The sequence below is a fragment of the Setaria italica genome, chromosome IV (genome assembly GCF_000263155.2).
Source record: "Setaria italica strain Yugu1 chromosome IV, Setaria_italica_v2.0, whole genome shotgun sequence".
In the NCBI taxonomy this organism is placed as follows: Eukaryota; Viridiplantae; Streptophyta; class Magnoliopsida; order Poales; family Poaceae; genus Setaria; species Setaria italica.
In genome coordinates, this window is record NC_028453.1 from 35626464 (window position 1) to 35643106 (window position 16643).

General features: G+C 48.5%; 2 protein-coding genes and 1 long non-coding RNA gene across 3 annotated transcripts; all 3 read left to right on the forward strand.

Moving 5' to 3' along the window:
• Positions 1 to 2365: 2365 nt before the first annotated feature.
• Positions 2366 to 4626, forward strand: LOC101767590 (tetraspanin-2). Its single transcript, XM_004965985.3, has 2 exons — positions 2366 to 3150; positions 3876 to 4626. Exons 1-2 carry the CDS (start codon positions 2641 to 2643, stop codon positions 4188 to 4190), a joined length of 825 nt encoding a protein of 274 aa, XP_004966042.1. The 5' UTR covers positions 2366 to 2640; the 3' UTR covers positions 4191 to 4626.
• A 2308-nt stretch (positions 4627 to 6934) lies between these two features.
• Positions 6935 to 8308, forward strand: LOC111256934. The gene is made up of 3 exons (XR_002677191.1): positions 6935 to 7014; positions 7562 to 7630; positions 7711 to 8308. It is a non-coding gene; the product is annotated as an uncharacterized LOC111256934 (long non-coding RNA).
• A 3715-nt stretch (positions 8309 to 12023) lies between these two features.
• LOC101778401 (cytokinin dehydrogenase 10) lies at positions 12024 to 13890 on the forward strand. Its single transcript, XM_012845316.1, has 3 exons — positions 12024 to 12627; positions 12781 to 13187; positions 13282 to 13890. Exons 1-3 carry the CDS (start codon positions 12024 to 12026, stop codon positions 13888 to 13890), a joined length of 1620 nt encoding a protein of 539 aa, XP_012700770.1.
• Positions 13891 to 16643: the final 2753 nt, after the last annotated feature.

Here is a 16643-nt window from a genome sequence, read left to right on the forward strand (position 1 = left end):
ACTATCGTCGTGCTGGGCCGGCCCGAGAACTATTCCCCTCGTGCTGGGCTCGTGTTCGTGCCGGGTTTTTTCGTGCCGGGCCTCGGGCTGCCCAGTGGGCCTGGCCCATTTGGAAAACTTTGATCGGATGGATGGGCCTCCCAGCCTGCCCCGCATCCGTAAGCCAGGCCACCCCTGATCAGACCGGTTGCATGCAACGCATTATGATTGGTTGCATGCATGTATGAATACAAGTTGCTCCGTGCTGCTGTTTGGTCTGATGCGCAGCTAGCACTCTAGCAGCTTTTCTCCTTTGCACGCTTCCCCAAGTAGCTCATTCTTGCACCGCGCGAGCCAGTCTCGCTGGAAACGGCCAATTCTCACATTTGCGGGAGCATCTTTGCACGCCGAGAGCCTGGCTTGGTGGCCGGAGCAAGAAATCAAACTAGCACTCAGGCAACCAAACTAGGGCGCTATTATATGTCGCTAGAGGCGACAAATTCTCCACCCGTCGCTTTTAGTATGATTACTTAATATTATGAGCTAATAGGAGTATGTAGGAATGAAATATATGGGCCGCTAACCTCATCGGACACGGAAATAAAATAAAGATTCTCACGTTTCCTCCTAGCAGGAGTATGGAGGAATGAAATATAGCTCATTCTTGCACCGCGCGAGCCAAGCTCGCTGAAAACGGCTGATTCTCACGTTTCCTCTTGGCTGCGGGAGCATCTTTGCACGCTGAAAGCCTCGGTAGTCGGAGCAGGCAACCAAACTAGGACCTTGTTTAGTTCGGCGAAGTTGGCGCCGCCAAAATCACTGTACGGTACTGTAGCACACTGTAACGTTTCGTTTGTATTTGTGAATTATTGTCAAATATTGACTAATTAGGCTCAAAAGATTCGTCTCGCAAAGTACAACCAAACTGTGCAATTAGTTTTTAATTTCATCAACATTTAGTACTCCATACATGTACCGTAAGTTTAATGTGATGGAGAATTTTTTTTTACATAGTGCTAAAGTTTGGATCGGGGGAACTAAACAGGACCTAGTGCTCAGGCAACCTGCATCTGGCGAGCCTGGTTCACTGAGCGCAGGGAACCAATCAGGCCCATAATTGCGCAAGCACACCGGGGATTTTAGGCCCAAGTGAGGCAGACCTGCGGCGTGGATCTTGCGTGTTTCCGGCCCGGTTTGACGACACCGACCAGCGCAGCAAGCAGCAGCGGGCGGCACCAAGCATTGGGCCTTGTCTCCTGCGCGCGCGTGCGTGGAAGAGACATCCGCCATCCGGTCAGATTGAGGCCAGCAGGGCGGACGAGATGGAGGCGTCGCGCCCGGTGCAAAGCGCAGAGCTCCATACGGCGAGGCCGCGAGGAGGGGTGAACGAGCCGCCGTTCCGTTGCTGCTGCTCGTCGTACCGCGGCTTCCACGTGGCCGTCGGCCGCGCCTCGTGCTAGCTGATCCGCCCCGCACCGATTTGCTGCTGGCTGCCGCCACGATTCCCTGACGATCGACAGGGCCACCACGCAAGCCTGCGGCCCGACGCGCGGCCTGACGGCCAGCAAGAAACCGGCTGTGGCAGTGGGCAGCAGCAAGCATTGGGCCTTGTCACCTGCGCGTGCGTGGCCGTGGCAGGGCCGTCGGCTGCGTCACCCGAGGGCCACCAGGGCGGATGCCGGAGCGGTCGCAGCGGCGGCGCACGCGGCAGGGCAAGCACGCGACACGTGGGTGCGCGCGCGCTTCCACGCAACGGAGCCGATCCGATCCACATCGACGGATCCAGGAGCGGTCGGTCGGTCAGATGAGGCTCCTGCTGCACCCTCGATCATCCGAGCCTGGAACTAAGCCAAGCCACGGGGATCCGCGTCAAATGAAGCTGAGCCGAGCTGTTTCTGCTAAACCATTTCGCGACCGAAGGTGGGCGTCCGATCTAAACGATGTCCACGCGGCACACACCGGGAGCGGGGCTGCACGGGAAGCGCTTTGCAGCCCTCCTGCACGGAATTTTTTTCCCCATAACCAGGAGCTAAAGTCCGGTGAACGCAAAGCCGCAGCCGCCGTTGCTGCTGCTCGGCTCGTCGCCCAGCGGCTCCACGTGGCCGTCGGCTGCGTGCCTCGTGCTGTTCAGCACCCCCACTGCTGATTGGCAGTACAGTAGCTGCTGCAGTGATTCCCTGACGACTTGCATTGACTTCCTCGATTGACTGACTTAGCCGGCGGCCCCTTCCTCCGACGATCCCGGCCCTCCTGTGCCAGCCTGACGCCTGCCTGCCAGCCTGTACGCACAAGCACAGGCACTGTAGTAAACAATACGCCACGCGTTGCATTATGCTTGTAAATTACGTTATCCACCAGCCGCAGAAGCTGCTGCAGGCGGCTACAATCTTCCATGCAAAGTAATCGCTCCAGGACATCGTCAAAATCTCGAGCTCTTTGGAGTTCATCCGGCCGTAATCTTTTCCCGAGTCCTCCTTTCCCCACAACCTGCAAAGCGACCGCTCATCAACAGCAATTCTCCTCACCAACGGAAAAGTCTCCATCTCCCCGCGTCACGTCACCAAACACTTCCTTCTCCTTTCACACTCACTCCCACGCTCGCGCTCACTCTCTCCTCCAGGCCCATCCGGCCGATCCCCACCCCCATCCGCCCGGCCAGCCATGGCGGTGAGCAACAACATCACGGCGTGCATCAACTTCCTGGTGCTCCTCTGCACGGTCCCCATCGCCGCGACGGGCGTGTGGCTCGCCTCCCGCCACGGCGGCGACGGCTGCGCGCGCCTCGCCCGCTGGCCCGTCGCGGCGCTCGGCGCGCTCCTCCTCCTCGTCGCCCTCGCGGGCTTCCTCGGCGCCTACCGCAACCGCAGGGGCCTCCTCGCCTGCTACCTCTTCGCCATGGCGGGGCTCATCACGCTGCTCCTCGCCCTCATCGTCCTCGCCTTCGCCGTCACCCACGGCTCCGGCGCCTACCCGGTCCCCGGCAGGGCGTACGACGACTACCGCCTCGAGGGTTACTCGCCCTGGCTGCGACGGTACGTCGCCGGCGACCCGGAGCGGTGGGAGGGGATCCGGGCATGCGTCGCCGGCTCCGGGACGTGCAGGAAGCTCGCCACGGATAGATCCTTCATCGTGCCCGAGCAGTTCTACATGACCCACCTCTCGCCCATCCAGGTAATTAATTAATCAACTATTTTTCGTTCCTAGTTCTTGTTTTTTTTTTGCGCTAGCGATTTCACCAGTTGATTAGAGTAGTACCTCCGTTCCAAATTGCAGGTTGTTTTGGTTTTTTTAATTTTATAGATAATATTACATCTAGGTATGTATAGTATTTCTGGCCTAGAAAAGTCGTTTAACGACTTTGTCTTATGATTAAGGTACTTCCACTGTTTCACGGTACTCCCACCAGTGTAAGGTGGCTGGTAGTTTCATTTCTACTTTCTAAAGTGTGGGTACCAGCCAGTACTATCAGTAGTAGTACTGGCAAGAGGAATCAAGGAACAATCTCGTAGGGCCTGGTGAAGAAAGTTCTGTGTGTTAAACTACGCACCACGGGTTGCATCAGTCATCAGTCCAGTATATTGTTGTGGCAAGTGGGCCATCCATGCTCCAACTATGCTTGCACTGCAGAGTGCAGACACTTCCACTAGTCGGGGAAGATGATTGCTGCCACTCAGTCAGTGATCTGTAAATGTGTTGTTCATCATGCATTCATGCCTAGTAGGTGTGTGGTGAGAGTGTGAGAGGGTGAGCACAGACTCCAGAGCAGGGGCATGTGCCATGTGGGCCGGCGCTTGGACCCAAGTAGCCAGCCACCGGTTTTCTTAAGACTCTTGGGCAGTTTTGGGAAGCTTCTGAGTTCCGTTCTAAACTTCTGAATAATCAATAATAATGTGCAGTCGGGGTGCTGCAAGCCGCCGACGGTGTGCGGGTACGCGTATGTGGGCCCGACGGCGTGGGCGGGCGCGGCGAACCCGGCGGCGGACGCGGACTGCGCGGCGTGGAGCAACGACCCGGCCCTGCTCTGCTACGGCTGCGCCTCCTGCAAGGCCGGCGTGCTGGGGGAGCTCCGGCAGCAGTGGCGCAAGGCCAACGTCGCGCTGCTCGTCGCCGCCGTCGCGCTCGTCTTCGTCTACCTCGTCGGGTGCTGCGCCTTCCGCAACGCCCAGACCGAGGACATGTTCCGACGGTACAAGTGGGGCAACAACTACTGATGACCTGACGACCTGCGATCGATCGAGAGCTTGGCCTTCGTCGCCCTTGGCTGATGTTGTCTCGCCGGTGTAAGTAATTATTAAGCAAGTGTGATGAGTTCTGTAGAGGGAGGAGCACATATGTAAATGTGTAATGCCTTCTGAAACTTCTGGGATGGGGTTGGGTGGCGGAGTTAAGCCAGGATTTCGATGAAATGCGCCTCATTTTTTGGTGAAATTTGTGCTCCAAGAGTGAGCAGTGTGATCTGGCTGGAACTTGCATTGTAAGGTCAGCTGGTGCCGGCCGGCAAGGCGGCAATGCCGCTCGTGATCGAGACGATAAGCTTTGCAACATTTTCGGGGCGTTGGGCCCCTTGGCTCGTGCTCACCAGGTTGTAGCATGCGCGCTGTTGTGTCCTTTTGCTGGGGATGGTTGTCAAATCTTGTCATGGTGCTAGGTACCTGCCGGTCCGTGCATTCTATATCGACCAAGGCAGGCAGGTTTCAAAGTAAGGTCATGTTGGGTTCCATCCTCTTTGATCTCTTTTAGTTCCTAAATTTTCAAACAGAGAAATTAAATGTTTTAGTTCCTAAATTTTCAAACAGAGGAATTAAATGGAGGATTAAAGGATTAGTTTCTTGAGGTGACTAAAGGGGACTAAAGGTCCAGGAGGATACCCTCTGTCCCTCATTATTGCTCCGTTCCCCACCCGTCTTGAACCTTCCCGAATGCATCACCCTCGCTCGCTACCCTCCCCGCCGCCACCCTCACTGCTCCCCACGCCGCTGCCACCGTCCCCTCTCCTCCCCATGCCGCCCCATGCCGGCACCACCGCCCCCGCTCCTCCCCATGCCGCCACCCCCGCTCCTCCCCACCACCGCCCTCGCTTCTCCCCACACTGACACCGCCGCACCCATTCCTCCCCACGCCCCATCCACCATGGACGGCCACGGGAACGGCTACCGCGACTATTTCTCTCAGGCGGGTTCATCTTCGGCGGCTTGCAGCTTTTCTGCTTCCCCGGACGCTCCCGACGAAGACGACTTTGGCCTCTTCTCCCAGTCGACGTCATATCGTCCGATAGCCCCCAGCCTCTCCGCTCCCCAGATGCACATGGAGCATCTGGATCTCAACTCCCAGGCTGATATCTTCCCAACCTTGGTTCGTACCAAGAGTACCTACAGGCGGAAGTTGCTCCCGGCAACCAATGGCTACCTCCCCTTGGCCCTGGCGGCAAATCTGGCCGTGGAGGATGCTAGGCTGCGCACCCAGTAGGTCGCCGCTTGAGGTCACTGGCCACTGGAGCGGGATTCGACGGAGGTCATCGAAGAGGCCGTGAGGGATCGATGGCTAAGCGCGGAGGCCGTGGGGGAGGCCGTGGGGGATCGGTGGCTAACCGCGGAGGCCGTGGATCCACGTTTGCCGGGAACAGCTCCGTTCCTCCAGAGCATGTCGGCGCACTCGAGGAGGAAGATGACAACGGCTTTGAAGGCCATTGCCAGGCGGTAAGATCCAGATCCGTGCTCTGATTCCTCTGATAAGATGTTCCATTACTAGCTTTGCTGTTTTGTCATGATTTGCTATGATGTGATGCTCCATTAGGTAGTACATATGTTGATTTGGTCCATTAGGTAGATTTAGCTAATTATGTTTTCTGTAATAGAACCGTTTTGACAAGGTCAATTGGACCGAAGAAAACACAAATATATTTTGTGATCTTGCTGTTGAATAAATAAGGGTAGGGAATTGCCTGAATGGGACAATGTCAACTAGAGGTTACAATGAGATATGACAACAATTTTTCACAAAGGCTGGCCTCACACATTCAACCAAACAAATGAGGAATAGATGGACTCAATGCAAGACCCTTTACACTTTCTGGTTGTTTCTTAATCAACATACTGAATTAAGCCGAGCACCTGATGGAACGATCATAGCACCGCTGCCTTGTGGAAAAAATACACCGAGGTAATTTATCTTTGAACCGTGTCATCATATCTTCATGATTGTGATTATGTCTTCATGTCTGTGATCTAATTTATATTTGCTTTGTGTATTGATTTGTGCATTTCATAAAAAATTGGAGTGTAAGAAGTTCTAGTACGGCGCACCTCCGTACATGGAGCAACTAGCTGAGATGTTCCATGGGGTGACAGTAGATGGATCCACCTCATGCATCCCTGGACAAGTATCTCATGAGTCTGAAGGAGCATATGGTGATGAGGAAGGTGAAGATGCAGATGGAGAAGGCTTTCTAAACAGTGTCTTTACAAACAACAAGAGAAGCTAAGAAAAGCAAGAGATGAAATAAGAAATAGCAAGATGTCTGAGGATGGCTGTGGAGTGTGGGGCAACTAAAGACACAGAGGAATAATTCATGGCTACTAAGTTGTTTCGAGATGAATACAACCGGGATATCTTTTGCCAGTTCGATTTAAATGAAGAAAGGTTCATGTGGTTGAAGAGATGGTGCAAGGACATGAGTGGGTGATGATTTTAAGTGATTCCATGTAGTAGCTTAATCTATGTGAAACCTCTGAATGTTTGTTGAACTCTCTTTTGTGTGTTGAACCTTTGAATGTTTGTTGAACTCTCTTTTGTGTGTTGAACCTCTGAATGTTTGTTGAACATTTTATTGTGTGATGAACCTCTGAATATGTAATTTTATTTCAACATTGAAGTACTTGCTGCTGCTGATTATAATTATGATCATAATAATCCTGCTGATGGTAATTTCTTGCTGTTGCAAACAGGTGATTGATGATGAGGATGCACTAGCAGATTATGTCTTGAGGTGTCAGGAGAGGAGGAGAAGAATTGCTATTGTTGCTAGTGCCATGATCGGTACGTACCACTTTGACACATACATGAACAAATCGGAGGACAGAGTACCAACAGAAAGTGGATATGAATGGGTCATGAAAACACTAGGAAATAAGAATTTTTACTACAACATGTTTAGGATGAGCAGGAGTGTGTTTGATAAGCTTCATAATTTGCTTGTTGAGTTATATGGATTGAAGTCCATACGGAGGATGTCATCTATGGAGGCTTTAGGGCTATTTTTATGGATATGTGGTGCCCCTCGGTCTATTAGACAAGCTGAAAATTGTTTCACTAGGTCACTCGAGACATGTAGTAGGAAGTTTGATGAAGTACTGCATAGTGTGAGCAAGCTTGCGGCTGATATCATTAGACCAGTAGACCCTAAATTTAGAAGTGTGCATCATAGGTTGCAATCTTCTCGTTTTTCTTGACAATTGTATTGGAGCAATAGATGGTAGGGTAGTGCAATATATGGGAAGATATGGATATACCAGTCAGAATATGTTAGCCATATGTAACTTCGATATGAGATTTACTTTTGTCGTGGTGGGATGGTTTGGCTCAGTTCATGATATGAGGGTGTTCAAAGATACAATTGAGAAGTATGGAGACAAGTTTCCACATCCACCTCAAGGTATTGACGTGTTCTATAATCTCTTTTGTCTCATAGTTGCAACTTGCCATATGACTTACATAAAAAATTTGAATGTGCAGACAAGTTCTATCTTGTCGACTCGGGGTACCCAAACCGACCGAGTTATCTTGCACCGTACAAGGGTACACAGTATCTTCTCCCGAAGTATCGACAAGGCCTAATGCCAAGAGGTAAAAAAGAACAATTTAATTATGCACATTCTTCACTTCGAAATATTATCGAGCGGTCTTTTGGAGTTTTGAAGATGAAGTGGAGTATTTTGTTAGATCTACCAAGTTATCCGATGCCAAAGCAAAGCCAAATAATTATCGCATATATGACATTTCATAATTTCATTCGAGAGAGTTATTTGGCGGATGCAGACTTTGATTTGTGTGACCATGATAAAAACTATGTTCCATTGTCCGAAGCATTGTCTTCTCAAGGAAATATAGCTAATACATGTCATGGGGTCGAAGATCAAAACATGAATCAGTTTCGTGATTGGATAGCCGATGGCTTGTTTAGTAGGTTATAGCTGTGATGGTTTCTAATACATGAACATTGTTTCGAATGTATGGATAATTTTTCAAATGTTTGAGCAATTTGGAGAGTGTATAGCCGGCTAGCAGCGCGGCAAGGCAGCACGGGATGAGCAATTTGGGGAGTGTTGTAACATATTAGGATGCAGATTTTGTGTATTGATTATGAGTATTTTGATCTTTATTCATCTATTTTAATGATTTTTAGTCTTTAAATTCAAATAGGGTAGGTACTAAAGTCTAATCCTGAATTAAATTTTAGTCCCGGAACCAGGACTAAAGGAACCCAACAGCACTTAACGCAACGCAAGTTTTTGCTGATTTTGGTTCGCGTTGGATCCTCCTCCGGACAGGGAGCGCAACATCTGGGCCCAAGATAGGCCGCTCAGCATTTTTGAACTGAAAAAAGAGAAATAAAAAAGAATTGACAAATGTTGGTTGTGTGGTGGTGGTGGTGTAAACTCTGTTGAATGCGGTTCAATTTGGGCCCATAATCTAACACCACCGCGTTCAACAGAGGCACCCGACTCAAGAGTCAAAAACGCTTCTTCTTGGGCCTCTATGCCCATGAAGAAGCTTGGGTCTCGCAGTCCCACACAGACGCATTCTCTCGTGCACGGCCTTTGGCCACCGAATACCGGTATATTTATATGCATTACCGTTGGTTGATGACGTAACTATTTTGAATCTAGCCAACTAAAGTATGCACGACTTTGTTGTATCTATGTTGGTTGATGATGTAATATTATTATTCGAGTCAACTAAGCTCGCCATGATGACTTTCCTTAAAAAAAAGTATGCACAACTTCACACCAAGTTAATTACCAAAAAAAACGGCCATCATGTTCTTATTAGGAGCATTATAGTCTTTTAACCCGTAGTAGGACAAACAATCTACCAATATGAAAAAGAAGGATTGTCAAATAATTGTATTCACATCTAGGCTATGGTTTCGTTAGGCAACAGTAGTAGTGACAGAGGACATCATCAGTAGTCCTCGACGACTACATTTATTCGGCCGTTGCTGCCGTTTAACCGGTATACGTCAGACGTCACTACCGGTTCATGACAACCCGAGTCATGTGGTGGGAGTGAAGGTCACTTTGCTAGTGTCGCTGACTAAGCGGCTATAAGTACAACTTAACATTACTCCCTCGGTCCTAAAAAATAAATTATTTAAGGAATTTTAGGACAGATTAATAAAAAGTAAAATGGCATCGATTGTCATGTTCACTAGTCATATTTGATGCTAATTGACTGTCACGTGCTCACATGCATATGCACACCTGTCAAATTGAGTATAATAACTTATTTTTTATTTTTTTTACAGAGCGAGGATGTCAATCTATGGAGTTTTAAGCCATATTACACATGGAGTGAAAGATTTGACAAATGTACCAATTGAAATACAAGCATCGCATACCTCTAGGGAAAACTATACTATGCACAACATGAAACGATATAACATAGGCTTGCAGGCATATGTTAGTCTCAAATCACATCCTATAGGATAGGCTACCCTAAATATGTGTACACAAGTAGTTCAATTACTTGAAAGAGAATGCACTGTTATCTACAACAAATAGGAAGTTTTCCTATAAGAGTTACATGCCATGATTTGACTGGATGTTCTTCTTCTAACCGGCCAAACAATGACCTATTCCCCAATTTAGCTGAAAGTCGTCCTGTCGGATTCAGGGAACACAGATTTAGACTACGTGCAACGTATTATCACAATAAAATTTATAATGTAAAACAGCATGAAAAATAAACAAATGGTATTTAAAAAACGATTATTGTTTCTCAAAAGATCACAATTGACTTGGATATAAATTCCAAGCATACATTGTGTTTTCATTTGATTTAATTTATTTGGTGCATGAATGGTGAGTGGAGTATATCTATGTTGAATTTGTTTTTATTAGAAAATGAGCAAATTTTGTGATGACCACCACTAATTGGCAGTGAACATATTTAAACATGAAGTACGTTGACATATCTCGAGCTCTGATTTGGTCTTATACAAGTAGGCCATAACATCCGTGCTCCCCAATCTATAACAATATCTCTTCGGTTACTTAATTAATACTGCCGTCTCAAGTTCTCATCTCTGCTGTGACTAAGCTGATTGCGTTAACTGAAAATTCTACTCTACATTACTTATTTTCAGGCCACCCATTGGCTGGTATATATGTCAACACTCAACATTGTTATCATATGTTTATCAACTTCAGAAAATAAAAACTATGCCAAAAAAAAACAAGGTAATATAATTGAGTACTAGAAGCCTATATCACGGAAAGTCAATCCTTCTGATCTCTCTGAGAAGAAAAAGGAAAGCTATGTTTAAAAAGGAAAGGTGTACCGTCAAAGTCAATCTTTGGAGTAGTACTACGGACCAAATACACCCGCGGTTCATCTTTGCCATTTTCTTCTCTTTTTTGGCCATTTTTTATGTTTATTTACTTCATCTCGGAGACGTGGATGCAGCAACCTGTGGACCTACACGTTGACAAGAACACAATAACATATAGATGTTGGAGAAAAAGAAGGCACAGACTATTTACCTTTTAGAGTGGGTAACTAGGAATAATAATAATAAAGCTCACAGCAATATTTTAGGCTCGAAGATAGAATGTTGTGGATCTGAGACTGTGAATCAAAACGAAGATGCTAAAGCAGCATCAGATCTTATAATCCAAGATCCAACCTGATCCTGCAAATAGCATGCATTAGATACCTAAATGGATTAGTACTATTTCTGCAAAGTTAAAACTATTTAGTATTTACTGCTTGTCAAAATCAATGATGAAAGGTGAGATTTTAATGTTAAATGGATGTGTGACAAATTATTTTTTAGGAAGGAATTATTTCATATCAATTTGTAACAATGTGATAAAATGACACTGTAACGAACTTAGTATATATAACTCCTAATGAAATCTGCTTACCTGGGATCGAGTCCTTGATTTGGCATGGGTGCTAAATTTTTTCTGAAAAATCGGCGCTATTCTTTCAGTGGTAGGCGATGTGCCTCTCGACAGTGCTTCAATCTCGAAGCTGCTCGTAGTATTCATATGGGTGTGTGTAGCGTCCGTAATGTGTTTCGAAAAAAAAGACTACACCGAATATTAATGATCTCTCCGTCTCTATCTGTGTCTATGCTTGTGTCTCCAGAAAGTAGGAGAGCTGCAAATTTCACATGTAATTCACAGGGAGGACTCACATACTGTACGACATTGGATACTGAGATTCTACCAAGTTAATAATAAAAAAATATTGTTAATTCTAAGTCTTAAATCGAGATTATATTCTAGATTGTTGATTGTCTTGGGACAATTATAACTTAGTTACTTGTGATAGAACGTTGAAACTTTGGCAGTAAACAATTTCTGTTGTTTCAGACTTTGACTAGGACACTCGATTTGAAACCATCAAATGGTTGACAATTAGTACCATGAACCATGCTTAATGATATCCCATGAAAGTTTTGCTCCCAACTTCCAAGCAACCATTTTCTATATGTATCTCTTGTTTCATAAAATATATATTTTTTAGGCCTGCAAAAGTCAAGAATGTTTCACGATTTTGTATTGACCAATCATCATTGAGAGTCTTCTGAAGAGTCAAACAAAGGGCCGGTCACCAAGTTTTATTTTTTGGGATCTGTCCTTTCTGGCAGGAAGTCAGCCACCCTTGTTGCATTTTTCAAAGCTAATACTAACTGAAACCACTCACTCTCAACTATAAATGCCAAGGACTTGATGACCTTTAGCACACACATAAGGATCTCTCTCATGCAACCAGGAAACTCAAGCTGCCCAGCTTCCATCCCTAACCTTTCCAACAACATGCCTAAAGCTTGTGTAGCTACATTTCTCATGATGACCAGCTTCCTTTCCACCATAAACCATTTCCAAATGGTATCTACCGTAGCCCTACCAGATGATGATATCTTCACCCTAGACATTGTGTCAAAAATCCACGTCGACCATGATTCGACCGCCAAAGCATCGTCGGACTTTGGCCGCATTGTGGAAGCCATCCCAAATGGGGTATTCCATCCCACCTCACCCGCGGATATTGCTGCCCTAATCCGGCTCTCAATCTCTCAGTCGAAGCCTTTCACCGTGGCACCCCGTGGGCAAGGTCACTCGGCGAGAGGACAAGCCCTTGCCCCGGGTGGCATTGTCATCGACATGCGCTCGATGGGGCGTGGTAACCATGGCTACCATGCAAACGTGTCCTCCGACGAGTTGTGGGTGGATGTTGGCGGCGAGCAGCTGTGGATCGACGTCCTACATGCCACGCTCGAGCATGGCCTCGCACCCCGCATCTGGACCGACTACCTCCATATCACAGTCGGTGGCACGCTCTCCAACGGGGGCATCGGCGGGCAGGCGTTCCGGCATGGGCCACAGATCTCCAATGTGCACGAGCTTGACGTGGTAACAGGTATGTATAAGTTTTGCTGGTCACGTATACAATCTGAGAGAGCTGACTAGTGCCCAAGTGGTTTATTGATCCATCTATTTAAATGTTTGTCAACTAGTGTCCACGAGTAGAATGCACAGCAATTAAGTAATGAACAAGCCATGTTCGTTGCAGGCATGGGCGAAATGATCACCTGTTCCCAGGACAAGAACTCAGACCTCTTCTTTGCAGCATTGGGCGGGTTGGGTCAGTTTGGGGTCATAACCCGGGCTCGGATCGCGCTTGAACCCTCTCCCAAACGGGTTCTTTGGGTCCGAATCGCCTACTCAGACGTAGAATCATTCACCAGTGATCAGGAGCTGCTCATATCAAAACGGTCTAACGGATCCGGTTTCGACTACATTGAAGGCCAAGTCCAGCTGAACCGGACCCTCACCGAGGGCCGGAGGTCGTCTTCCTTCTTCTCAGCCTCAGAACTTGATCAGCTTGCCGAGCTCGTCCTCAGGACCGGGTCCAACGCAATCTACTACATTGAGGGTGCAATGTACTACAACGATGACACTGCCTCCTCCGTGAATCAGGTACAAAATCACAACCGAGTTTCATCTATCAAGAGTCATCGACCCATTAGCGCTCAAGCACACACTTACATTGTTAACTTTTTTTTTTTTGCAGAAACTTGAAAGACAACTGGAGGAGTTAAGCTTTGCCCCGGGGTTCGTATTCGTCAGGAACGTGTCATACCTAGAGTTCCTTGACCGGATCGGTCGTGAGGAGCAGAAGCTCCGGTCGGCTGGCGTCTGGGACGTGCCACACCCATGGCTCAACCTCTTCGTCCCCAAGTCACGCATCCTCGACTTCGACGCCAGCGTATTCAAGGGCATCCTCAGGGACGCCAAGCCCGTCGGCCTCATTCTCATGTACCCGATGAACAAGAACATGTGGGACGACAGGATGACGCCGGCCACGCCGGACGGGGACGTGTTCTACGCCGTCGGGCTGCTCAGGTCGGCGGTGGCCGCCGGCGACCTCGAGCGGCTGGAGGGGGAGAACGCCGCCGTGCTGGAGTTCTGCGACCGGGAAGGCGTCGGGTGCAAGCAGTACCTGCCGCACCACGCGTCGCCGGACGGCTGGAGGCGGCACTTCGGGGAGAAATTGGGCAGGGTCGCCGCGATGAAGCGCAGGTACGACCCGAGGGCGATCCTGTCGCCGGGGCAGGGGATCTTCCCCACCGGCGCCGCCGTGGCCGACGGCGACGACGAAGCCGGCTCTGATTCTCTGTAGAAGACAATAGTAACGGAAATGCTTGCACGTATGCTCTGTTCTTGGCAACCTGCGTGCATGTTGGGGCGGCTGATTCGGAGGAAAGCCGTCGTGGCAGTTGATTATTTGTTTATTTAGTTGGTCTGATCTTCTTCCTTCAAATGTAGGGGCCATAGAAAATTTGTGATGATCCTGATCCGGAGAAGCGTCCTATTTATTTGTGATAGTTTATTCTTTCATTTTTATTTCTTTTAGGATCGTTTTGTATGGCTCATTGCAAAGCATCTTCATAGAACATGTAAGCAACGAAGTTGCACCAGGTCAACTACTGTGCTTCAAAGAAGCACTTTAGTTATGTTGGGCTGTTGACCTTGCTCTGTTTATGCTCTGTAGTATAGAATTTGTGCTTGTACGGAAGTTGTGTTTTAAAACTTAGAGCTAGTGAGTTTGTTGTTTCGAATTGCACAAGGATTATAATATTTGTTTCTATCTCTACGTGATCTGCAATACCACATGGATTATAATATTTGTTTCGAATTGCACAAGGAGTATCATTGTGTTCCCAACCTACAAGATCATCATCCAATCATAGTGTGGCGAGAGGAACACAAGAAAGGAGACGAGAAGGCATGTAATGAGTTCAACGGAATGTCGGAATCATAATGTACATTTGGTGGAACATCTAGAAAGAATGTAATTTCAGGATTTTGCGGAACCAAATCATGCCAACAGAATAAGGGGATGTTTGGATATTCCCTGCTAAACTTTAGCACCTGTCACATCGGATGTTTGGATACTAATTAGGAGTATTAAACATAGTCTAATTACAAAACTAATTGCACAGATGGAGTCTAATTCGCGAGACGAATCTATTTAGCCTAATTAGTCCATAATTTGATAATGTGGTGCTACAATAACCATTTGCTAATGATGGATTAATTTGTCTTAATAGATTCGTCTCGCGAATTAGACTCCATCTATGCAATTAGTTTTGTAATTAGCTCATGTTTAATCCTCCTAATTAGCATCCAAATATTCGATATGACCTGCTAAAGTTTAGCACCTCGTATCCAAACACACACTAAATCACCTTAGAATCTAGGACATTGAGCTAACAGCAAAGCATGAGAGCACTTCGAGATTGGCAAGCTGATGAAAGCGCCCCTATCTGGCCATGCATGGTGCGGTCGGCGGAGGCCGGAGATAGTTCCATTTTCTAAACAATCTGGCCATGCATGGTGGTTTCAGTAATAACTCTATTTTGGCAGATTTTCTTTGTTTTATTGCTCATTTCTTGTCAAATGTCGGACTTTATCATCCTTTATTAAAACCCCTTTAACTCTTGCTGCTCTCCGAGATAAAATCGGACTATATAAAGCATGAGTTATCGCTTTGATTTTCTATACTTCCTTCTCTGTTTCTTGATTTATCCTTGTCACGCTCTTCCTGCTGTCCTTTTTATGTGAATCATAATTAGTCATGGGGAACCCTCCTGTTATCTAAAATAAATTCGGTGTCTATAACTCACTACTACATATTGTGCCATCACCACCGCCCTATCACCGCCGGTTGAAAGGTTAGTGAGCTGTAAGAGATTAAAACCGGCGGTGAAAAAGACCATCACCGCCGGTTTCAATTACAAACCGGCGGTGATAGATAGAGTGGGCCCAAAATTTTTACTCAATTTGCTTCACAAGCGAGCTCGCGTCCGCCACAGCCTCCGACCCCCACGACCTTATCCACGTCCGTCCGCCTCCCGTCCACCTCCTCCTATCCCCCTCCGCCACCCCCAAACTCTCTCCCTCTTCCGTGAACACTCCATCCCTTTACCACCCCCTTCCCTTCCTCTCTCTCCCCCCGCCGCCCCCTCCCTCTCCCGCTAGCCCTACCTCTCTCCGCCGGCCTTCTCCCTCCCTTCCTCTCCTGCTAGCGAGATCCCTCGACTGCCCCTCCTCCCCCCCTTCTCGCCCCTCACTCACGGTAGTGAGGAGCGGTGGCGGGGCGAGAAGCGGAGGTAGCGCACTGGGGCTCTGATGGGAGGGGCTTTGATGGCATGCGGGGCTGCGATGGGATGCGACGGCGCGCGGAGCTACGACGACAAGTGTGGATCTATGGCGGTAGGGGCGCGCCTGGATCTCTGGCGGCGGGTGCGCGTGGATCTCCGGCAACGTCAAGGTGCGCCTCCCGTTCGAGGTCCAACGGCACGGGCTGGGGCGAGTGCGTTCACGGGTTGCAGGCCATGATGGCGGGCGCGGCCGGGAGCGGGCCGCAGGCAGCGTTGACAGCGGTCATGGGCAGCGGCGGGCGCCGCTACGGGTGACGACGGGCGTGGATCTGGATACAGGTCTCTCTCCCCCTCTCCTTCCATTCCTCTCAATCAGTTTGGCTGCCGGCGAGGCGCCAAGTGCGCCGGCGGGGTGCAATGCCAACGAGGGGCCAAGCGCGCCGGCGGGGTGCAATGCCGACGAGGTGCGTCGCGGGGGCGTGGGGCCCAATTTTTTTCTTTTTTTTCGAAAAAGGCCATCACCGTCGGTTCCCATCAGACGGTGGTGCCTTCTACTATCACTGCCGACCCTCATCCGCCGGATCCCTAAACCGGCGGTGATGCACGGTTTGGGACGACGGTGATGTTGTCTTCAATAGTAGTGACTCATGCCATCCTTTCAAGGGGGGAAACATACACCCCTTACATATTTCTGAATTTGAGCGACTGGGGGAAGTCCAAGGAAGCAGCTTGATTAGTGTGGTTGTGGGTGACACCGATAGATTTGGTG